Raw genomic sequence first — 25225 nt, forward strand, 5'->3', positions numbered from 1 at the left:
CGCGCCAAGATTTTTTGAATTAAATATTTTTTATTGCATTGTTATAATAATTAATTTGTTATAATAACAAGTAAAATAATCATATAACTCAGTGTTCTAATAAATAATGATAAATTTTGTAAAAATTTATGTTATTGACATCTTTTGTAGTTAGTTTTTCTTGAATTTTCTTGAATAATAATAACCTTTAAAAAGATATCTTTTTAAAATATTGGACACTATTAATAAACGTGTTAAATTTTTATAACACGATATAATTTTTACTTGTAAAAACTTATGTTATGTACATTATAATAACAAGTAAAATAATCATATAACTCAGTGTTCTAATAAATATCATTTTTACTTGTAAAAACTTATGTTATGTACATAATTAATATATATCTTAAAAAAAGGAAATAATTTGAATTTGAGATTTCTAAAAATATTAAGTATATGATTTCTCAGTTGGCGTTACTGTTTTAATATATCACTTCTTTTGTATAAGTTTTACTTGTAAAAACTTATGTTATGTACACATATATACTTAAAAAAATAATTTGAATTTGTAATAATAACCTTTAAAAATATATCTTTTTTAAATATTGAATATTATTAATAAACGTATTAAAATTTTATAACACGATATCATTTTTACTTGTAAAAAGTTATGTTAAGTACATTATAATAACAAGTAAAACAATCATATAACTCAGTGTTATAATAAATAATGATAAGTTAAATATTGGACACTACTAATAAACGTGTTAAATTTTTATAACATGATATCATTTTTACTTGTAAAAACTTATGTTATGTACATAATATATATCTTAAAAAAAGGAAATAATTTGAATTTGAGATTTCTAAAAATATTAAATATACGACTTCTCAGTTGGCGCTATTGTTTTAATATATCCCTTTTTTTGTATAAGTTTTACTTTTAAAAACTTATGTTATGTACACATATATACTAAAAAAAAAAATAATTTGAATTTGAAATTTCTAAAAATAGCACAATACGTGTTGCGCTTGTACTTGGCGCCTTTTTTTACCTTTTTGTTTAAAAAGGTTATTATAATAAATTTTACATGTAAACGTTTTTACTTGTAAAAAGTTATGTTAAGTACATTATAATAACAAGTAAAACAATCATATAACTCAGTGTTCTAATAAATAATGATAAATTAAATATTGGACACTACTAATAAACGTGTTAAATTTTTATAACATATCATTTTTACTGGTAAAAAGTTATGTTATGTACATAATATTATCTTAAAAAGGATCATTTACATGTAATATAGTAAAAGTTATGTTAAGTACATTATAATAATCATTTTTACTTGTAAAAACTTATGTTATGTACATAATATATATCTTAAAAAAAGGAAATAATTTGAATTTGAGATTTCTAACAATATTAAGTATACGATTTCTCAGTTGGCTCTACTATTTTAATATAAATTTTACATATAATCATTTTGACTTGTAAAAAATTATGTTAATATTAAGAACATAACATAAGTTTTTACAAGTAAAAATGATATCGTTTTATAAAAATATATTTGTAAAAACTTATGTACACGTAGCGCTTGTACTTGGCGCCTTTTTTTATCTTTTTGTTTAAAAAGGTAAGTTTTATAATATTATATATATAGGGTGATTCAGACCACTCGTACAGCCCTTTTATTTCGAAAATAAAACATTTTAGAGAAAAATATTTCAGACAAAAGATGTAAGGCTTCAAAGGTTCTATTTACTGATGCTATAAATTTAACAGATAACCTTGAAAAGTCCAGTCAAGATCAACATAAAAACCTTATAAATGGATACCCGAATTTTTTATTACATCGTCTTTTCCTACCAATTAATTTAAACAACTTTTGTCTGAAACATTATTTTATTTAACTAATATTTTGTGACATATTTAAGGAAAACTGAATAACTTTTTCAATATTTAACTTACGATATTTCGCTAATTATTTGTCAGAAGAAAAAATGGTACTAGATTTTTTTCCTCTATTTAGCTTCAAGAATATATTGTTCCAATAGCGCCATGAATTTGGTTAATTTGATGATTTTGAAATTTCAAAAAATCAGCAAACAAAAGTCAAGCGTTATTGTAAAAATATATTCTTGAGGCTAAATAGAGCAAAAAACTCTAGTACCACTTTTTCTACTGACAAATAGTTAGCGAGATATCGTGAGTTAAATATTGAAAAAGTTATTAAATTTTCCTTAAATAAAATTAAAAAATGTTTCAGACAAAAGTTGTTAAAATTAATTGCTAGAAAAAGACGATTAATAAAAAATTGGGATATCCATTTAAGACCAAGGTTAAATTCATAACGTCAGTAAATAGATCCTTTGAAGCCCTACAACTTTTGTCTGAAGTATTTATCTCTAAAATGTTCTAATTCCGAAATAAAAGGGCTGTACGAGTGGTCTGAATCACTCTGTACATATAATAATTTATACGCATATAATACAGGGTGCACGATTTATCTGAAGACATTGAAATATCTCGAGAACTATGCATTGGATAAAAAAAGTGGTTAATGAAAGTTGTTAGTCTCGAAGGGAGACATCCAATGAAACCAAACTCGACCTCCCACCCCACCCCCTGGGGGTGGGAGTTGGGGGCAACTTTGAAATCTTAAATGGAAACCCCCATTTTTATTGCAGATACGGATTCTACGCCACAAAATACGTAAATTTTGTCCGAAACTTTTTTTTTGATTCGTGATAGATGGCGCTGTAATCGCAAAAAATTATATTTTCCGCAATTCTCCAGAAATGATCATTGGATTGAGAAATAAAAAATACCTGTTCAATATTTTTAAAGAACATAATAAAAGTTATTCCCCCCCCATCCTCTCGGGGTAGGGTGGGTGATAACGTTCAAATCTCAATTGCACTGCCTTTTATAATAAACCGTAGGTATTGCACTGCCTTTTATAATAAGGCATTGCACTGCCTTTTATAATAAGCCGTAGTTTGCCATGCACCCACAGTGGCGCGTCTAGCAGTTCCCTCTTCGATTCGGGTTCCCATTTGAGATTTGAACGTTACCACCCACCCTACCCCGAGAGGATGGGGGGGAATAACTTTTATTATGTTCTTTAAAAATATTGAACAGGTATTTTTTATTTCTCAATCCAATGATCATTTCTGGAGAATTGCGGAAAATATAATTTTTTGCGATTACAGCGCCATCTATCACGAATCAAAAAAAAAGTTTCGGACAAAATTTACGTATTTTGTGGCGTAGAATCCGTATCTGCAATAAAAAATGGGGGTTTCCGTTTAAGATTTCAACCCCCACCCCCAGGGAGTGGAGTGGGAGGTCGAGTTTGGTATCATTGGATGTCCCCCTTCGAGACTAACAACTTTTATTAACCACTTTTTTTTATCCAATGCATAGTTCTCGAGATATTTCAATGTCTTCAGATAAATCGTGCACCCTGTATATTAACACGTTTCCAATATTTATCAAGAGGCATTATCTTATACAGGAACTTAATACCTCGCCTGTAATAAAATTGGATATCTGAGGTATATAGTCATCGACAAGTTTCAAAGTCTGCAAAAAACAGTAAATACTATATAATAATAATATATAATATAAAAGTGAATATTATAATCTGTAACCTTTGAATCTGCATCTGCTTCTGTATAATTAATTGCAGCAGTAAACATAACATTTCTTGTATTATTATCTAAAAATAAATATAATTCATTAATTATATTATAAAGATTATTATATTTGTTTTAGTGCAATATAAATAAAATATACTAACATATCAAAGCTGAATCTATATCATTCAAAGGATCAGATATATCCAATCCATTACTTGTATTTATTCCTATTTTCTCAGTTATAACATTTGTTGTTTCGACAACCTTATCGTGTGAAATATTGTAACATGCTTTAGCCTTAGAGAAATTTTTGTAATTATTAGTATCTGATATACAGTAATTAATGCATTTAAAACTTCGTTCTGTATGCCAAATCCAGGAATTACTCTGTAAGAATAAGATTGTAAGTTAATTACATACAAATAATATTAATGAGTAAACGCATAAAACCTATTTGAACTAAAAATATATCAAAAGTTAAGTTTAAAACTTTATATTAAAAAAAATTATATTTACTTGATCATCTCGTTTTTGATGAGAATGTGAATATCCTCCATCGGTGGCAGATATCGCAGACAAACTATATTATCTGTTATAGAAGCAATTGGAAAATTGTCCAGATATAGCGCATGAAGAGAAAGAAGGGGCCGACGACCTTATTGAAATATATATTTTTTTATCTTTTATTTATTTTTAATATTCTTTCATATAATTTGTTTTTTGTAATTCGAATGTATTACAACTTTCATTTATATTACTTTAATCCGTAACCTTTGAATCTGCATCTGCTTCTGTATAATCAATTGCAGTAGTAAACATAACATTTCTTGTATTATAAAATATACCCTAATAACCGAATCTGTCCGAAACAGATTTTGCCAGACGCTTGCTGCAGGAGTTGATGACAAACTGATGTCAAAATTAATACAGATTCTGCAATATCAGATGATGTCGGCAGAATGCCAGCAGTATTGAGACAAAATCTGTTACAGAAGTTTGATATCAGATTGACGTCAACATTTGAACAGATTCTGTTAAGCAGCCTGACGACAGATTGACGACAGAAAGGAAACAGATCCTGCCGTGCACAGTCTGACGGCAGATTGGCGGCAGAATTCAAACAAACGCGGTTTAATACTATGACGGTAGATTGGCGGCAGAAACGTAACAGATCCTGACGTACGCAGTCTGGCGGCAGATTGACGGCAGAAATACAGTAGAATCTGCTGTACGCAGTCTGGCACCAGAATGATGGCAGAAACGTAACAGATCCTGCCGTTCACAGCCTGACAGCAGACTGGTGACAGAAATTCAACAGAATCTGCCATATTCATTTTTACATCCCCCTCTCCCCTTCCCATTCAGTTATACACATTACGTGAAGGTAATTATTAAAAAACAACACAATATACGAACGTATTTTTATTTATCACACAAGACAAAGTGAGACAGCCAATCAGATTCACAATGGTTACCGTAAATGGCCGAACACGAAGGCGACGATGTTTCTTCTCATAGCCTTAGGAAGCGACGATACACGATGACTTCGAAACGATGTTGGAGTAACTGATAATAGGGTTTGTGAACGGTGAAGTGGCAATCTGCTGCGATATCTGTAAATTGAAATTATATCACAGTTGCATCTTTGTAACTACAGTTACAGTATAATATGTTTAAGTAAATACATGAATTAAAAGTTACATTGTATTAATGTCACAATTTCCCACAGTAAATACAATACACGTGTCGTATTCATAGTGGCATAGCAAATTGTAGTATCGATACATTGTAACTCTTAATAATTGCTGGGATGAGACGGGAAAATCAGAGAAATCTGGATAAAAATATTTACCTGTATCTCTTGTGTTTTTCGGTAATAGATTCGTCGATCCTCCGTGACATCCGATCCTCCTGTGATGACCTAAACATGTAAAATGTCCGGGAGACACCGTAAAGTCGACACAGATTACCAATTGTCTATGTCCAGAAGTAGAAATTATTTGCCCGTTTCAACCGATTTTTGAGAGCTACGCCTATTTCTCTTGTTTCTCCGCTTGTCTAAAGGTCGTTACAAAGGAGGACGGTCATGCCGCCCAGGTATAAGCTGTCATATATCATTTGTAGGGATCTTCGGAAAGAAAAGAGAAGAGAAGTAGGCGTAGCCTTAAAAAATCGGCTAAATCGGGCAAGTAATACGGGAAGCACACACTTTTGCATAAAGGCATAATGCATAACGCATAAGGAAATGAACCAATCAGAGTCTTTCATTTCTATTGCCACGCTTGAAGATCGCTTTCCGAAGATCCCTACAAATGATACATGACAACTTATACCTGGGCGGCGTGACCGTCCTCCCTTGTAGGGACCTTTGGATGAGCGGAGAAACAAGAGAAATAGGCATACCTCTCAAAAATCGGTTGAAACGGGCAAATAATTTCAACTTCTGGGCATAGACAATTGGTACTCTGTGTCGACTTTGTGGTGTTTCCCGGACATTTTACATGTTTAGGTCATCACGGGAGTTTAGGTCATCATCGGATGTCACGGAGGATCGACGAATCTATTACCGAAGAACGTAAGAGACACAGGTAAATATTTTTATCCAGATTTCTCTGATTTTCCCGTCTCATCCCAGCAATTATTAAGAGCTACAATATATCGATGCTACAATTTGCTATGCCACTATGAATACGACACGTGTATTGTATTTACTGTGGGAAATTGTGACATTAATACAATGTAACTTTTAATTCATGTATTTACTTAAACATATTATACGTAACTGTAGTTACAAAGATGCAACTGTAATATAATTTCAATTTACAGATATCCCAGCAGATTGCCACTTCACCGTTCACAAACCCTATTATCAGTTACTCCAACATTGTCTCGAAGTCATTGTATATCGTCGCTTCCTGAGGCTATGAAAAGAAACATCGTCGCCTTCGTGTTCCGCCATTTACAGTAAACACCATTGTGAATCTAATTGGCTGTCTCGTTTTGTCTTGTGTGATAAATAAAAACAATTACGTTCGTATATTGTATTGTTTTTTAATAATTACTTTCACGTAATGTGCATGACTGAATGGGAAGGGGAGAGGGGGATGTAAAAATGAATATTACAGAATCTGTTGTATTCCTGTCACCAGTCTGCTGTCAGGCTGTGAACAGCAAGATCTGTTACGTTTCTGCCATCATTCTGGTGCCAGACTGCGCACTGCAGAATCTGTTGTATTTCTGTCGTCAATCTGCCGCCAGACTGCGTACGTCAGGATCTGATACGTTTTTGCCGTCAATCTGTCACTAGACTGTGTACGTCAGGATCTGTTTTATTTCTGGCATCAGTCTGCCGTCAAATAATGTTGCCAGACTCTGCCGTCAGAATGCGGGCACAATGGATAAGCAGTTGGCACCAATCTGCTATAAACCTCTGATTCATTCTGCCGTCAGTCTGCTGAAATATTGCTATTAAGGTACTAACATATCAAAGCTGAATCTGTATCATTCAAAGGACCGTCAGATATATCCAATCCATTACTTGCATTTATTCTTATTTTCTCAGTCATAACATTTGTTGTTTCGACAACCTTATCGTGTGAAATATTGTGACATGCTTTAACCTTAGAGAAATTTTTGTAATTATCTGATATACAGTAACTAATGCATTTAAAACTTCGTTCTATATGCCAAATCCAGGGATCTGATATACAGTAACTAATGCATTTAAAACTTCGTTCTATATGCCAGATCCAGGGATTACTCTATCTATTAATGACATACAAATAATATTAATGAATAAACACATAAAACCTATTTGAACTAAAAATATATGAAAAGTTAAGTTTAAAACTTTATATTAAAAGAATTATACTTATTTGATCGTCTCGTTTTCGATGAGAATGCGAATATCCTCCACCGGTGGCAGATATTCGGCATCGTTCAACAACAAATGAAATGGTTCTCTTATGCCAAATATCTTAGTGATCAATCAATAAAAATTTAGCAGATCCGACGCACATCGTGAAAAAACTTGGACAAGTCAACTTTCAGTCGAAAATGTGAGCGCAGCATTGTGATATCTTTGAGGTTAGGAAGCTTCAAAACCGAAATGCGCGATTGTCAAACCTTCGCTGTCGCTTATTGCTCGACGTAAACTACCAACGTTGCGATCACGTTGCTCGTGTTCGACTCGAATTCACGTGCTGTATAATATATATAAAATAAATAAACTAGCAATATTTTATTTTTATTTCACCTCCTGTTCTACCAATATTCTTCTCTCTCTTATTCCCTATCGCTTGCTCACTCGCACTCGCTGCTCTTTACTTCTTCAGCGCACTCGTAACGCCTCTGGTGTCGGAAAAACGAGAAGCACAAATCCCCTCTCCTCGGCGGTCTAGCGTTTCTTTCTTACTTTCTTACTGAATTGTAATTTCTGTGATTCAGACTTTAATCTTAAAATATCTCCACTTAGAGACAACGTACACAAAAAGCACAAGAACACTTTTCTTCCTATTTTTAAAGGCTGAATCGTTTGGGACTAAAAAAATGTCGATCGGTTCAGCCATTCCTGAGATATGAATATCTCACCTCGTTTCAACTCGCAGTTTCGCGTAATAATAGATAATAGACACAGTGTGCCTCGCGCCGTTCGGGCGCAACGAAGTTGCGCTTGAACTTGGCGCGAGGCACTACCATGCCTCTTGATATTGCTCCTTCGGGTTTCCATTTATTTTAGTTCATGCAGTCGGCCCTTTCTGGAGAGCGGTTAATTTCTCATAAAGGTATCGAAAAATGGCTTAATAAATAGATCGAGTCAAAAGAATCTGATTTTTTTCTCCGAAGAATCCGTTTACTACTTAAAAGATGATGGGAGAAAGTCCCTTCCAATGGGGCGTACTTTGAATAAAATCATTTTGTATTTTTTGTTTAAATAAACGACTAATTTGTATTTATAACGGGCGGAAACTTATTCCCATGCCCAATATACTAGGTGATCCGAAATTCCCGCATTCGGAGTACAGAACATGATACTTTATGCTAAAACAAACAACTTTTTCTTTTAGAAAAATTGCGTTCGACAAGTAGTTTTTGCAGGAGAGCGTGTTAAATTTAACGAATAATCGCTCTTGTCTATGTAACGCTCAGGGCCGGCGCGCGCGCCTCGCTCGCGTATACCTAGTCCGTGATTAGTAAACATAAGTAGCGTCTTTTAAGACGCTCATACGGTTCTGTTGTGATTAGTTTATGACATTTTAAGAGTGTGCTTAAGACAATTTTAAATAATAAGAATCAATTGAACAATACCAGGATTCGACCTGCTTTCGTATTTGTATTGCTTAAATAATGAAAAGTTAATAAAATAAGTACTGCCTTTATTTCTTATGTAATACGAGAAATTAATATAAATGAATAAAATATTGTCTGATTGCACAATATTATCTGAAAATGAAGACAAATGTAAATAGTAATATGTTTTGCGAGCTGTGAGCGTTTTATTATTCCAAATATTGCACAATTACGTGATAATTAAATAATATTATTAAACTTAAAGAATAATTTACTGATCGAGCGTATACATAGGAGTATACATATTTGTAACAGTGATTAAAAGTAAAATATTTGAATTAACGTTTCTTAAGAAACGTCTTTTAAGAGCTCTCTTTTTATTTTTTTACAACAGAAAATACAAAGAACTTATTTAAAATTCAAATTGTGTGATATATTCACGTCACGGTCTACATTTAGTTATTATTGCTTATGCACGTTAGCCTTTCAATACGTACTTTCCTTACATGTTTCGATTATTGCGAGAAATATTGCTATAGCCTCAATGATTTATTTTCTTAACCAACTTGACTATTGAGGCTATAGCAGTACTCCTCGCAATAATCAAAACATGTAAGGAAAGTATGTGTATATTCACTCAAGGTCAATCCAATGACACCATCTTATGTCCCCCTCGAACCAAATAACTTTTGTTTGAAACATTTCTTTCTAAAATGCATAGTTTATGAAATATTCGACCGTTTCCAGACTTTTGGTACACCCTGTATTGTTTTTATTTAGGCTCAAGAATTTATTGTTACAATAGCGCCCTGATTTTTGTCGATTTGATGATTTTGAAATTTCCAAAAGTCAATAAGTTAACAAAAGTCAGGGCGCTATTGTAACAATATATTCTTGAGACCAAATAAAGTAAGAAAGTCTAGTACTACTTTTGACAAATAGTTTCCTTCTGACAAATAGTTAGCGAGATATTGTAAGTTTAATATTGAAAAAGTTATCAAGTTTTCCTCAAATATCTAAAAAAATATTAGGCAAATAAAAAATGTTTTAGACAAAAGTTGTTCAAATTAATTGGTAAAAAAAAACGATGTAATAGAAAATAAGGGTTCTCATTAAAAAAATGCAAGTTGACCTGCAAATGACCTTGAAGATTATGACTAAGGTCAAATTTGAGGTCACCGTCAAGTCCGGTACTTGATTTTCTACTACTTTTATTTCAAGCATTTTTTTTATTTCGAAAACTGTGGGAGTTATTCAGGTGGTCTGTTTTAGATGCTCGACCTTGTATACAGGGTGTCCTATTTTAATGTCCCACTCCAAATAACTCTTCAGTATTGAAGTTTCAAGGAAAATTATCTGAATAAAGGTTGTAGGGATTTAAATGAACTACCTTATGATAACCTCGACTTTGACTTTGATCTCTATTTTCAAGGTCATTTGAAGATCAACTTGCGTTTTTTAAATGTGAACCCTAATCTTTTATTACACTGTTTTTTTCTACTAGCTAATTCGAACAACTTTTGTTTAAAACATTTTTTTATTTGCCTAATATTTTTTGAAATATTTAAGGAACAAGATTTGATAATTTTGAAATTTCCAAGTCAGTAAGTTAACAAAAGTCAAAGCGCTATTGTAACAATATATTCTTGAGACTAAATAAAGCAAGAAAGTCTTGTATCACTTTTTCTTCCCACAAATAATACACAAATAGTTAGCGAGATATCGTAAGTTAAATATTGAAAAAGTTATCAAGTTTTCCTCAAATATCCCAAAAAATATTAGACAAATAAAAAATTATTTTAGACAAAAGTTGTTCAAATTAACTAGTAAAAAAAAACAGTGTAATAAAAAATAAGGATTCCCATTTAAAAACGCAACTTGATATTCAAATGACCTTGAAAATGGAGGTGAAGGTCAAAGTCAAGGTCATTATAATAGTGGCTCACTTAAATTCCTACAACTTTTATTCAGATCATTTTCCTTGAAACTTCAATATTGAAGAGTTATTAGGGTGGTCAGTTACTTTTGGGACACTCTGTATGGTTATACAGGGGATAAACAAAATAATGTGAACACCATGCTAAATATTACATATTTGTTTATGTTGGGCCCCTTGCCAAGATATGAACGGTGCGGCGCGTATATGTGGCGCACTTTACGTAGTACCCGTTCTAGTTTATATTTCAGTATACTACTCACTTTGTTCTGCGAAGGTGTTAACAATCAGACGGTGAAATAGGCGACCTGTCAGACTTTGAAAGAGGACAAATCATGGGTGTTCGGTTAGCAGGAGTATCTGTGACAAAAACGGATAAACTGTTTAACGTTTCACGAGCGACAGTATCCACTGTGATGACAGCCTACACAAAACATGACAAAACATCTGCGAAGAGAAGGAATGGGCGCAAAACAACATTAACAAACAGGGACCGCCGAATATTAAAAAGGATTGTGGCCAAGCAACATAAAACTACCGCAGCAAAGGTAACGGCAGAACTCAACAGTCACCTGAACAATCCTGTTTCGACAAAAAGTGCGGCGGGAGCTTCACAAAAGTAACATTTATGGCAGGGTTGCAATTTCAAAACCTCTTATAATGGATGCCAACGCAAAGTTGCGAAAGAAGTGGTGCCACGATCATAAAACTTGAACGATTGATGACTGGAAGAATGTAGTATCGTCTGATGAATCCTCGTTTACTTTGTTCCCTACAAACGGCCAGGTTTATGTACGGAGAACCCCCAAGAAAGCCTACGATCCGGACTGCTTACTACCCACAGTCAAGCACGGGGACGGCTCCGTGATTATTTAGGTGGATATATGATGGTATTCCGCTGGTCCGATTATTACTCTCAATGGCCGTATTACTGCGAATGAATATCTAAACATCCTCAATCATGAAATTCTTACTATGACCAGTATATTGTTGCTAAACACTGCCATATTCCAAGACGATAATGCGCCCATAACACGCCCAAAAAAGTTCAGTCTTGGTTCGAGGAACATCGAAATATTATTAAACATCTGTCCTGGCCAGCACAATCGCCAAATCTCAACATCATTGGGCCGCTATGGGGAGTTTTGGAGCAGAGAGTGAGGAGCAGATTTCCACTTCCATCATCATTGAGGCAATTGGCGGAGATGTTGGTGGAAGAATGGGACAACATTCCGTTGGATACTATCCGTACACTCCACGGATCTATTCCGCGACGAATTTCAGCTGTCTTAAAAGCAAACGGTGGTCCTATACATTATTATTAATTAACAAATATTGTATTAGGTGCGCAACTAAGTTCCCGCTGTTTTTCAAGAGATGGCTCCAGTAGTAAGTGCTGGTCGATTGTGACATAACCAAAACGTCATGAACCAAGCTTAGACATATGGTAAACAAACCGCTTTGACACATTAGTGATTTTGTTTTTGCGTCATATACTTTTGGTTGTTTGAAAATGTCTGATTTTGTGCCAAATAATCGTCATTTGCGGGAAGTGTTGCTTTTCTCCTTTCATTCGAAGAAAACGGCGGCTGAAGTGCATCGAGAACTCCAAAAAGTTTACGGAGATGCTGCTCTAAGTGAAACAACGTGCCGTGATTGGTTCCGTCGCTTCAAAGACGGTGATTTCGATGTTGACGACCGTTCGCGTGAAAGAAGGCCAAAAACCTTCGAAGACGCTGAATTGGAGGCATTGCTCGATGAGGATCCGTGCCAAACGCAAAAAGAGCTTGCTTCAGCATTAGGAGTTACCCGCCAAGCCATTTCCAAGCGATTGCATGCGTTGGGAATGATTAAAAAACAAGGAACTTGGGTTCCTTATGATTTGAAGCCAAGAGACGTTGAGCGTCGTTTTTTCGCCTGTGAACAACTGCTCCAGCGGCAAAAAAGGAAGGGTTTTCTTCATCGCATCGTTACGGGTGATGAAAAATGGATTCATTACAGCAACCCAAAGAGAACAAAATCATGGGGACTGCCCGGTCATGCTTCTACGTCGTCGGCTCGGCCGAATATTCACGCTGCGAAGGTTTTGCTGTGTATTTGGTGGGACCAGGGCGGTGTTATTTATTATGAGCCGTTGAAACCGAACGAAACCATCACTGGGGAACGGTATCGAACTCATTTGATGCGATTGAGCTGAGCACTGCGCGAAAAGCGGCCACAATACGAGCAGAGGCACGAAAAAGTGATTCTACAGCATGACAACGCTCAGCCTCACGTTGCCAAACCCGTTAAAACCTACTTAGAAACGCTCAAATGGGAAGTCCTACCCCACCTGCCATATTCCCCAGATATTGCGCCGTCCGATTATTACTTGTTCCGTACGATGGCACATGGTCTGGCTAATCAGCAGTTCCGCTCATATGAAGACATTTCAAAATGGCTTGATTCGTGGATAGCCTCAAAAGACGAACACTTCTACCGTGACGGTATTCGAGCTCTGCCAGAAAGATGGGAAAAAGTTGTCGCTAGCGATGGGCAATATTTTAAATGATTCATTTGTAACCATTTTTTCACAATAAAGTTGCATTTTCATCAAAAAAACAGCGAGAACTTAGTTGCGCACTTAATATATTAGTAAGGTGTTCACATTATTTTGTCCACTCCCTGTATATACAGGGTCTGCCAAAAGTTCCGGAACGGCTGATTATTGGGTGTACAAATTAGTTCAGTCCGTTTTCAAAAGATGGCTCCGACTGTTATGAATGGTTCATAGTGATTGCCGATTTTGGCGGTTTCAGTTAGACATCTGCTAATAATATTCAGTTTATATCGCTTTGAGTTTCATACAAAAACCTTGCTTTTTACAGTGTTAAAAATGTCGAATTTTGTGTTAACCAAGCAGCATTTGCTGGAGGTTTTAATTTTCTGCTTTAATTGGAAGAAAAGTGCAGCTGAAGCCCATCGAATGCTTGTTGAAGTTTATGGTGACGCTACTCCAACTGATAAATCGTGTAGGGAATGGTTTCGACGTTTCATGGAGATTTCAGCGTCGAAGACAAGCCTCGCTCTGGACAGCCAAAAAAATTCGAGGACAAAGAATTAGAGGCATTACTCGAAGAAGATCAGAGTCAAACGCAAGAGAAACTTGCAGAATCATTGGGAGTGATTCAACAAGCCGTTTCCGTACGATTGAGAGACATGGGATTTATTCAAAAACAAGGAAATTGGGTGCCTTATGAACTGAAATCGAGAGACGTTAAAAGGCGATTTTTCACTTGCGAGCAGCTGATTCAAAGGCAACAAAGAAAAGGTATGGAAACGCTCAAATGGGATGTTTCACCGCACCCGCTGTATTCTTCGGACATTGCTCCTTCTAATTTCTGGTTGTTCCGAAGGATGCAGCACGATTTGGCAGGTCACCGGTTCACTTCTTTCGCAGAAATCGAAAATTGGCTCCAAACTTGGATCGCCTCAAAAGACGAGTCATTTTTTCGAGATGGAATTCGAAAATTGCCTGAGAAATGGGAGAAAGTAAATAGTAGCCAACGATGGAAAATACTTTAATTGATCTGTTCATTCATTTTGTTTTGAAATAAATACATTTTTTAACACAAAAAACGGACCGAACTAATTTGTACTCCCAATATTTCAAAAAAATAAGGATTGTTTAAAACAATGTTTGAAACAAAAATTGTAGGTCTTAAAAATACTATCAGATATTGATAATTATTTGACCTTGGAATAATTTTGAGAAACATTATCAAGGTCGACATAAAAATCTTAAATGGAATCTCCTATTTTTTGTTACATACTCTTACAGTTGACGTTAAGACGTTTCCGAAACATTGGCTACAAAATCTTCTTTCCATAAGAACTTCTCCAGTTATGGGACTTGGAAGTTAAAATATCACCGGCATTAGCATTACCCAAAGTGTACCACATAGAGGTTGCACGGTCAGATTTACATCTTTTTTGTGTGTGCGTGTGCGTGTGCGTGCGTGCGTGCGTGCGTGCGTGCGTGTGTAAGTAACATTTTTTAAACTATTGTTTTTTTACTTTTTCAATTAATCAAATGTTCAAAATGTTTTGTACTGTTTGGCAATGAGCTAAACTTTCATAGAAACTATTGATCACATGGCTTATTTGTTCTAAAGTGATCAGAGATGCTTCCTGCATTATTCGATTCTTCAAGTCTTCCAAATTACATGGTTTCGTCGCATAAACCTTACTTTTGATATGTCCCCAAAAAAAGAAATCAAAAAGAGATAGATCAGGTGATTTAGCAGGCCACTCAATAGCACCTCTCCTACCTATCCATCGAGTAGGAAAAGAACGGTTTAAAAATTCTCGAACTCGTATCGCAAAATGAAGTCCTGCTCCATCTTGCTGGAACCAAACGTTTTGCATGTTTGCGTCAAATAAATTTTCAATTTCAGGAATGATATGATCTCGCAATAAATTTTCATATTTTTCAGCATTTAAATCACCATCTATGAAAAATGGGCCTATAATACCGCGAGTACAAATCCCTGTCCAAACATTCAATTTTTGTGGATATTGTGTGCGAAGATCACTCATTCAATGGGGATTTTCGTCACTCCAATATCTACAATTGTGGAGATTAACAGCACCATTTATTTGAAATGTGACTTCATCAGAAAAAATAACAAAATTCAAAATGTTATCATTATCATCACACCGATGCATCAGTTCTTCACAAAACTTAATTCTTCTATCAAAATCATCTTCCATAAATTCTTGAGCGATAACAATTTTATACGGATAATATTTATGCTTTTTTAAAATGTTAGAAACGCTGCCTTCACTGATATCATGGGCTTATGCTGTTTTTGATACGGACAAATGAGGATTTTCCTGAAATGATTGGAGAACATCCAAAGTCTTATCATTAGTTGCGGATTCTGGCCTTCCGCTGCGAAATCGGTCCTTAACTGTTCCCGTTTCAAAAAAACGAGTCACTGTTCTGCAAACGGTGGATTTAAAAATAGGATCGAGATCAGGATGTGTAACATTGAATAGATCAGCTACTTCTTGATATAATCTAATGCTATCACCAAATCCTCGATAAATAAATAGTAATATTCTTTCTTTTTCGGTCAACATTTTTTAGAGAAGAATGTGATATTATAATCGGAAAAAGAAACAAAAGAGACAAAGAGCGAGATACGAGCGAGCGCAACTCGTTTTTAGAATATATGGACCGAGAAGCATCTCTGATCGCACCTCTGCGCGGTACACTTTGGGTAATGTTAATGCCGGCGGTATATATAACTTTCAAGCGTCGTAACTCGGAAATAACTTAACAAAAAATGACTTTATTATAGTATTTTGGAAAGCTCTCAAGATAAGCTACAAGGAATGTCTGATAAAAAGTAGGGAGTTCTATTTAAAAAAGCAAAGTTGACCTTCATATGACCTTAGCAACGCCACTTATGGTCAAACTGATATGACTATTAAATAGATCCTTTTAGGCTCTACAACTTTTGTATCAAACATTTTTTCATATTTTTCATATTTTTCAAAATATTTTAGCATTCCCGGACTTTTTGAGAACCCTGTATACGAGGATAGATCAATAAGTACCCGTGTTAGGAATGAAAACGCAAGTTTTTCATAAAATTTTTTATTTTTCAACGTAATCTCCTTTTAGGACGATATATTTTTTCCAATGTCCCTGCCATTTCTTTAACTCCTCCAAAAAATACGATTTGTCAAACTCTTCAAAATAGGCTTCTGTCTCGATGATGACCTCCTTGTTTGAGCTGAATTTTTTTCCTGCGAACCACGTTTCACATATGATAAATCCAGGTTTCATCAACGGTGACGACTCGACGCAAAAACTCCTGCGGATTTCGCTTAAAGAGGTTCAAACACTACTTCGAAATTGACAGCCATATTCGCTTGTTGTCTACCGTGAACAATCGCGGCATCCATCGGGCCGACAACTTTCTCATTCTTAACTTATCATGTAAAATATTAATTGCCGTCCCATACGATACTCTTACAGCCTCCGCTACTTTGCGCACTTTCGCTCGGCGATCAGCGAGAATCATGTCGTGAACCTTTTCAACGATTTCCTCAGTAATCACGTCTGCCGGGCGGCCTAGGCGCTCCTCATCAAAAACAGAAGTACGGCCACGTTTGAATTCGTTGAACCAATATCTCACGGTTGTCATAGATGATGCAGGGTCCCCATAGACAGTATCCAATTTCGTTTTTATTTCTTCGCATATTTTTCCATCCAAAAATAAAAAGCGAATTACAGATCGATATTGCTCTTTTTCTATTGTATCGAAAACTACCAAACACGTTTAATATAAATGGCTGTCAAATCAAAATTAATCTATGAATCAGTCTGAAATTTTTGTATTGCGCGTTTAAAGGATAGTAGTATACGATGATAATGCCAACTTTCCTCAGCAACTTGTCTCCAAACACGGGTACTTATTGATCTACCCTCGTATATATGTATATATGTATATATACATTTATGTATAGTGTTTATAGGTGAAGATACTATAAACACTATCAAGAAACATTATCAAGAGAAAATAAATGAGCCAGCGAATGCGCCATAACAGCTTTAATGCCCTCCAGCACACGGGCACATGGTCAATCTTTGGCCCTCGCATCTCGGAATCTGACCATTTCTTAGTCTAGTGTCTATGTAGTCTTTTGATCAGGAAACCATAAAAAATTACATACTAAATTTTTAGCGGAATTGACTGGGATCTATTTAATTTGTCCATTTTTATTTTAATAGTATTACAAAATTATAAATTAAACTTAATTTCTGTTAGATTCAAGGTGATATGAATACTATATGCTGGGTCGAAGGACGGATATATCCCAAAGTCAAGCGTGAAAATATCATCCATACAATTTATGCGACACTGAATTTTAGAGATATTATGATAACATCTGGTAAATTGACGTTGGAATCCTTTCAAAAGATTAGACGAGATATCGATTCCCTCTTAGGCCTCGAAGTCGTTGGTTATGACGGGTCTGGACAAAGAATAATGGCGATATGCTCTAACAGGTGGAAAATATAATTCAAAATATCGTTATTCAAAGATATATCGAAGAATTTTATAACGATACTTTTGGTGGTTTTTAAATTTGTCATTAATGCAGATACATAATGCAATTGCGACTTTTTCATCCATGACCGAAAAACAATGTCAACTTAAACGAAATTTTACTAAGTTACCATTACTTTTTTAGAGGAATATCAAATGTTTTAATAAATGACCCAGTGCTATCCTGGGTTATACCCGACGAATGGACATTCGAGGACGCTGCCACAGTTCCATATGTTTATGCCATATGCTGCTACGCTCTCTATGAAAAAGGAAAGATGAAGAAAGGAGACAAAATTCTCATTCATTCGGGCACCAGCAGCGTCGGCCAAGCTGCGATTCATCTCGCACTTTACGCGGGATGCGAAGTATTTACGACAGTCGGGACTTTGGAAAAACGACAATTTATTAGAGAAACTTTCCCTTCGATTCTGGACGATCATATCGGCAATTCTCGCGACACAAGTTTCGAACAAATGATCTTTCAGCAAACACATGGTCAGGGGGTGGATATTGTGTTAAATTTCTTAGCTGAGGAAAAACTTCAGGCATCTTTTCGCTGCTTGGCGAAAAGTGGCCGATTCTTAGAAATAGGAAAACATGACTTGATTGCCGATAATATCCTAGATAGAATAGTTTTTGCGAAAGGCATCAGTTTTCACGCGGTTATGTTAGACAATATAATAAATTCCGTCACAGAAAATATCATATATAATAAAATTATATATGATTATATCTCACAAGGTATGAAAAACGGCTCAATAAAACCGCTCCCGAGGAAAGTTTTTGAAATGACTGAAGTAGGAGTTGCCTTCAAGTATATGGCAGCTGGTAAACACATAGGGAAGGTAATTTCTTGCACAAACTAAAATTTCATGTTTTTATTATTGTCGCCACACATGCAACAATAAGTATACGACCGTAAGAAATTTTGCTAATACTATTCTTACTTTCAGATCCTGATAAAGATACACGACGAAAACAAACCATTAGATCTTCCTATTCTCGCTTATCCACGATATTTCTGCAAGTATCACATGTCTTATATCATTTTGGGCGGCTTAGGTGGCTTCGGTTTAGAATTAGCCGATTGGCTGATTCTTCGCGGAGCAAAGAATCTTCTTCTGACTTCACGGACCGGATTGCGAAACGGTTACCAGCGCTCAAGAATAGAACTATGGAAATCTCACGGGGCAAATGTGCAAATTATCGCGGGTGCTGATGCGTCTGATCACAAGGATTGCGCATTCATCTTAAATTCTGCCGCTGAAATGGGACCGGTGGACGCTATATTTAATCTTGCTGTGGTGTTGAAAGATTCTCTCTTTAAGAATCAGACCGCTGAATCCTTTGAAGTATCATTCAAGCCGAAAGCAATGGCGACGAAGACGATGGACGAACTGTCCAGAAAGATGTGCCCTAATCTGCAGCACTTCGTCGTCTTCTCGTCCTTCTCGTGCGGTCGAGGAGTTGCCGGAATAACCAATTATGGTATGGCCAATTCTATCATGGAGAGGATATGTGAAAGGAGAGTACAAGATGGATTACCTGGAATGGCTATTCAATGGGGTTTGGTGGACGATGTGGGCATCATGGCCGATATGCAGACGGATAAGGAACGAAACCTCACTGGTATTCTAAAACAAAAAATACAGTCATGCTTGCAGTCGCTAGATACTTTCATGGTTCTAAATCGGACGATCGTGAGCAGTATGGTTATAGCTGAGAAATATGCGGAACTGGATGGAGTGATGAATATTTTGGACACCGTAACTAGTATCATGGGTAATCTTTTCTTCATAAGTATGATAAATCTATACGTTTTGAGATTTTTGCGATGAAACACTAGGTATAATTGAAAATTACAGTCATGATAAGAATATTGTACGTATTTTTTTTTCGTACCTTCTGCTATAAATGAAAAAATGTGACCGTAGCTAGAAATCAAAAGCCTTATCTCTTTCCATCTTTGACCTTCTAGGAGTGAAAGACATGAAAATGGTCGGACTTCGCACTCCATTATCAGAAATAGGTATGGATTCGATGATGGCGGTGGAGATCCAACAAACGTTAGAGCGAAAATTCGATATTAACTTTACGACGCAAGATATTCAAAATCTCACTTTCGAGAAACTCCGCAATATAGCCGACAAAGACAAATGTTCCGAGCAGACCAAGCTACATGATTTGGCATGTGTCAAATTTATGATTCATTTAGTGAGCAATTTAGACATCGTTTCAGATATTTGCTTGGAGATGACAACGAGAAATGAGGCAGGCAGAAAGCAAATATTTCTTCTACCAGGAATCGAAGGTTGCGGGAGCGTATTTAATTCGTTGGCTTCCAAAATTAAAGGTCCCGTAACATGCTTGCAGCACGGAGCAAACAACATCCCCATGTGCGAATCTGTGCTGCAGTCGGCTGCCACTCTGTTATCTGTACGTATTGATATAATAGGGAAGTTATCTGTTCCATATTTCAGTGACCGTATTCCACTCGATTAGAATCGCTTCATATCGATCAAGAAATAAAATAGAAGAAGGAAGAAACTTTTAAAGAATATTATGTTTCTTGTAAAGAATATTTTATATTTCTTGAAAAAATATTTTATGTTTCTTGTAGTATATAATATCAAAGATGGGAGATTCTATAGAATTCATAATAGTTGGGTATTCATATGGGGCATTAATTGCTATCGAGATAATGAGACTGTTGGAAGCGAAAAATTTCACAGGACAATTAATATTAATCGACGGCGCACCCGATTATTTGAAAACTATGAAAGAACAATATTTCCCTTTCACAAATCTTCAGAAATTTCAGAATAATATTCTCCTAGACCTCATGGATCACTTCTACTCCATCGATAATACATCGGTACGTTGTGTAAAGAGAGCTTATTGTTATAATATAAAATATGTAATAATGATAATTGTTAACAGATTCTATTAAAATTGTCCAAGCACGATACGTGGGAGAAAAAATTGGAAGCTTTCGTTGAATGTCTTCCAGATGATTCCGTACAAATGACTTCTCTTGAAAATTACAAGATTTATTATACGACAGTCTATAAGCATCTGATCGCAATTCACGAATACGATGCGTCTTTATTGCAGCCGCTGAAGTCGCCTATATTGTTACTAAAACCCACAATTTCTTATCTTCCTTCTGCCGACGAAAATGATGGCTTGAACAAGGTAATCTGAATACATTGACATATATCAATGAGGTTTCTAGTTTTGAAAATTGATTGACGGTCGACAATTGATAAAATTAATCGTTATTTAGGTTACCGAAGATAGCGTACAAGTTCGTCATATCGAAGGCAATCATCTTACAATATTGGACAACGATATACTTGCTGATATTATTAACGGAGTATCGTCTTAAGTAGTTAATCTTTACAATCTTAAACAATGTTAAAGAAGTTCGTAATTCTGTAATTCGAAGATATCTTGGTTATGTAGAAAGGAAAGGAGGATACATGGAACAGTTATTGTACGTAAATAAAACTAATAAAGTACTCGTTCGTTTATTCACTGCATGTGATCAATAAAAGAATACAAGACGCTTCACGCAATCTAGACGCTTCATGCCGATAGTGAGAATATCCGTTTCGCTCTGCCTTCCGCTTTCCGACTACCCGACCGGCGACTAAGAAAACGGGATTGTGCGTCCGCAGTCTCGATCGAGCATGCTCGATACTTGGCCGTCTCCCGTCTTTCTGGGCTCGTGCGTGCGCGTGCTCAGTCAAGCGTACTCGGCAGTCTCTAGCCTTTACCCGCCGCCCTGAGTCAGGGGTTCGTCCATCGGCGAACTCCGCTGAGCGTACTCAGCCTCTGGGCGATCCGTCTAGCGACCAAGGACCCGGGACGATGCGTTCGTCGTCTCCGCTGAGTGTCCGCAGCACTTGGTCGTTTTCCTCCGCGAACGTAGGGAAAAGGGAAGGTGCGTGTGCCTTCTCTGTCGAGAGTCCTCGGCCCCGACGGACGAAATCCTTGCGCGTCTTTCGCGACTCGCGTGCGTGCGTTCGACCGAGAGTCAAAATCTCCGGTTCGGCAACCATCTTTGCGCGAGCGATTGCGAGCCGAATATGGGCGATAATTGTCCGAGACGCCCAGCGTCGCGAGGCGAGACCGATCACCGCGCCGTTACCGCCGTTACCATCCACGCGTTGCGCAATAGGCCCCGCCTCCCGCGCGACCTATCCGTCCGTACACGCGCGTATACCGCACACCGCACCGCACCGTACCGTAACGATGCGTCTAATAGACGCAACCCGCGACAACGCCTTCGGGGCCGAGCTCTTGTACATAACTAAGTATCGAATAAAGTTAATTTATTTATCTTGTTACTGTCCACTGTCTCGCTGCTTTCCTCCTCACCGACCCTGCACTCCGACGAGCCTTAAGCCTGCGTCACACTACGGATTGAATATCAAGGATTGCGGATTGAAGATTGAAATTTGACCAATCGGAATAAAGTAAATCAAAACCGAAGTTCGTCGATTTGTCGAAATCTAATCTCCAATCCGCAATCCTTGATCTTCAATCCGTAGTGTAACATGGGCTTTATCCGCGCAAAACGCGTAGCAACGACCGAAACGTGGAGTTCGGCCGTTACACATTTTTCGTCGTTACACACTTTTCATCGTATTCTATTGTACTCTATCGTTAGGAGAATATTTAATTGTTAGAGTATGATAGAATTCGCGTAGAGACTCATCGTGTCCTATCGTTTTCTTCAAGTCTACACGGAAAATATGTTTAGTTGAATGAACCAATTTTCTGACGACAAGAAACATATAAAGAAAGCGTCAATCAATCATACATTTATGCATGTCAAAATAACACACTCGGATTTGCGTTGTATCGCGATTATACCTAGGAATCAATTTTATGACGAGTATCTTTGATGCATCATTGACAATGATAGTCCTCTTTTCGCAATTGTACGATACAGAACTTTCAGTTTCTTCTATCGTTAATATACCACTGACAAGAACTACGATATAAGGCAACAATTTATGCGTGATATATGGTAAAAATGTTTGGTCCATGATACAGCTTGCAAATGAAATATGAACAATACAGAGAAATATTAACTGAAAATATTAACACTCAGTCTAATTCATCAAGGTTTATGGTTAACTTAAACAAAATTGTGCTATTCTCAATCAAAATTTCTTAATCGTTCTCTCTCTCTCTCTCTCTTCCTCTCTCTCATTTCGTCAGAAAATGGGTTCATTCAACCAAACATATTTTCCGTGTAGACTTCCGTGTAGAGTACGATGAAAAGTGTTCATCGTACTCTATCTTTACGCGATATCATTTCTTTCGGATCCGATGCAGCAAAACGATAGATTGTGATAGAAAACGATGAGAATCTCTGTAGATCTCATCGCTCTCTATCGCTTTCTCCTTTTCGATATTTTCCTTGATCAAAGAACTTTTGAATCTTGAACTTTACAATTCAATATGAGCTATCTGTGGTACCTCATAAAATAATCTCATAATTGTAATCGCGAATATTCAGCGGCCATATCGGCACGAGCTTAGACGCGGTGCGGCGGGATGTAGGAGCGGCGAGGTAAGGACAAACATTGGCGCATCGTCCTTCCTCTCGGCGCGCGCCGGCAACAGTTCCTTTGTCGACTGGACAGTGCTCTTTAGCCTGAGCGGCTAGATGCTCCTCCCATAACGTGTCGACGTGCACTCACTCCTCAGATTTCTGTCATTAATAACTCGATAATTATTGCAAATCTCACAAAATGGTATGGGACTTTTATATTTGTCTTAACCCGCTCTATGTCTCCACGAGCTCTGCCAGATTAGTTATAAAACACCCTGTATATATATTGTTACGTCTCAGCTCCTATTCTTCCCCCCTTTTTCTTATTTCTTTTTTTTATCTTTATCGAGCGGTACATCTTGCAATCTAAACTTCCGGTTCTCCCATCCCTCGTTCGATATGGACTAGAATAATATTATGTTGACATTCGTAACGGCGACCTGTAATTGTGACTAGCATTTTATTTTAAGTTAATGCGTTAGCTTTAATGCCTTTTACTATTCCTTTGTATATGGAAAACCTTGTGTTAAATTTCCGACACCGGCGTGTGTTAATTTGATATATCGATTTTGGATGACACATTTTATGTGCCAGACCCAACGTATGAATTGTGTTACTCTTTTCTGTTTTCTTTCTTTCCGGCACTTCTGTTCTATGTTAATTTGGCAAGTCGTTTTCTACAGCGCGCGTATGCTTTATCATTGCTTACGTAGTCTCAAGAATAACAGCCCGGTTGCGCGAGGGCTTGGCTATTATTTCTTATTATTATTCCAAATTATTTTTATCATAGCGGACAGACTATGCAGCTTCCCCATCTCTTGCTTCTTAACAATAAAAATAAGCACTAAGTGTGGGAAAGTTGTGTTATAACCGTTAACAACTTTTTTAATCGTTATCTTTATAACTCTGCAGTATAAGCATTGTGATTCCACGAATCTCATAACTGTTTTGCGTCAGCAGCACGGCCCAGCTTCGCTCTCAGGAATCTTGGATGGAAGACAAGGCATATCGCGTCGTAATTCTCCACCTTGTTTCTTTCATCCGACATCTCACTAAACTTTACATATTATCCGGTTATTAGATCAAAGCGTTAGAAATGTAGTGTAAAGAAGTAAAAACCTATCATTATAAAATTATACTACCCCCGTTTGCCACTCTCCGTTAAAATTATTAAACTTGTTGCGCCGAATTCGCCAGGAACGCTTCCTTGGCCTATCATTGTAAAACGTCGTACCTAAATTCGCGATTGCCGCATTATTGTCCACCCGCGGTTGACTATAAAATTGTAAACATTTTCATTCTAAGGTAACCGAACTGTTTAGGCGACACTTTGGCGGCGTTCTTATCGTTGTTGCATCCGGAGATCGAGTAACTCGCGTCTTGCTCCGACACAAAGAAGAACTCCTCGGCCCGTCGGCGAGCCGCCCGCTTCTTCACTCTCGTTGAGGCCGTCACACGTTTCGGACGCGTGTTCACAAGTCTCTCCTTAACTATTGTACTTAGAGAATCTTCAAGTTCCATCATCTCGTGACGGTCTCTCATATTCTCGTATATCTCCTTTTTTTTCTTTCTGGTTCTTTCTCATTACAATTGTTGCAACCAAGTGTATTCGTGACTTCAACCAATTTCACGATCTTCTTAATTAATTCGTACAAGAAAAGACAGACGCGACTTTCGGAAGCCGGGAATGCGATATCGCGAGCG

General features: G+C 36.6%; 1 protein-coding gene across 1 annotated transcript in view; it reads left to right on the forward strand.

Annotated features, from left to right (window-relative positions):
* The window catches only part of LOC105191040 (fatty acid synthase), a 102934-nt gene extending 81434 nt beyond the window's left edge, over positions 1-21500 (forward strand). The window contains exons 14-20 of the mRNA XM_025304546.1: positions 17668-17909; positions 18095-18797; positions 18906-19734; positions 19931-20388; positions 20573-20827; positions 20893-21147; positions 21239-21500. Of these exons, the coding sequence (XP_025160331.1) occupies positions 17668-17909; positions 18095-18797; positions 18906-19734; positions 19931-20388; positions 20573-20827; positions 20893-21147; positions 21239-21340 (2844 nt within the window). The 3' untranslated portion in view covers positions 21341-21500. The remainder of the gene's footprint in view (positions 1-17667; positions 17910-18094; positions 18798-18905; positions 19735-19930; positions 20389-20572; positions 20828-20892; positions 21148-21238) is intronic.
* The last annotated feature ends 3725 nt before the right edge of the window (positions 21501-25225 follow it).

The sequence above is a fragment of the Harpegnathos saltator genome, unplaced genomic scaffold (assembly GCF_003227715.2).
Source record: "Harpegnathos saltator strain DR-91 unplaced genomic scaffold, Hsal_v8.6 scaffold625, whole genome shotgun sequence".
In the NCBI taxonomy this organism is placed as follows: Eukaryota; Metazoa; Arthropoda; class Insecta; order Hymenoptera; family Formicidae; genus Harpegnathos; species Harpegnathos saltator.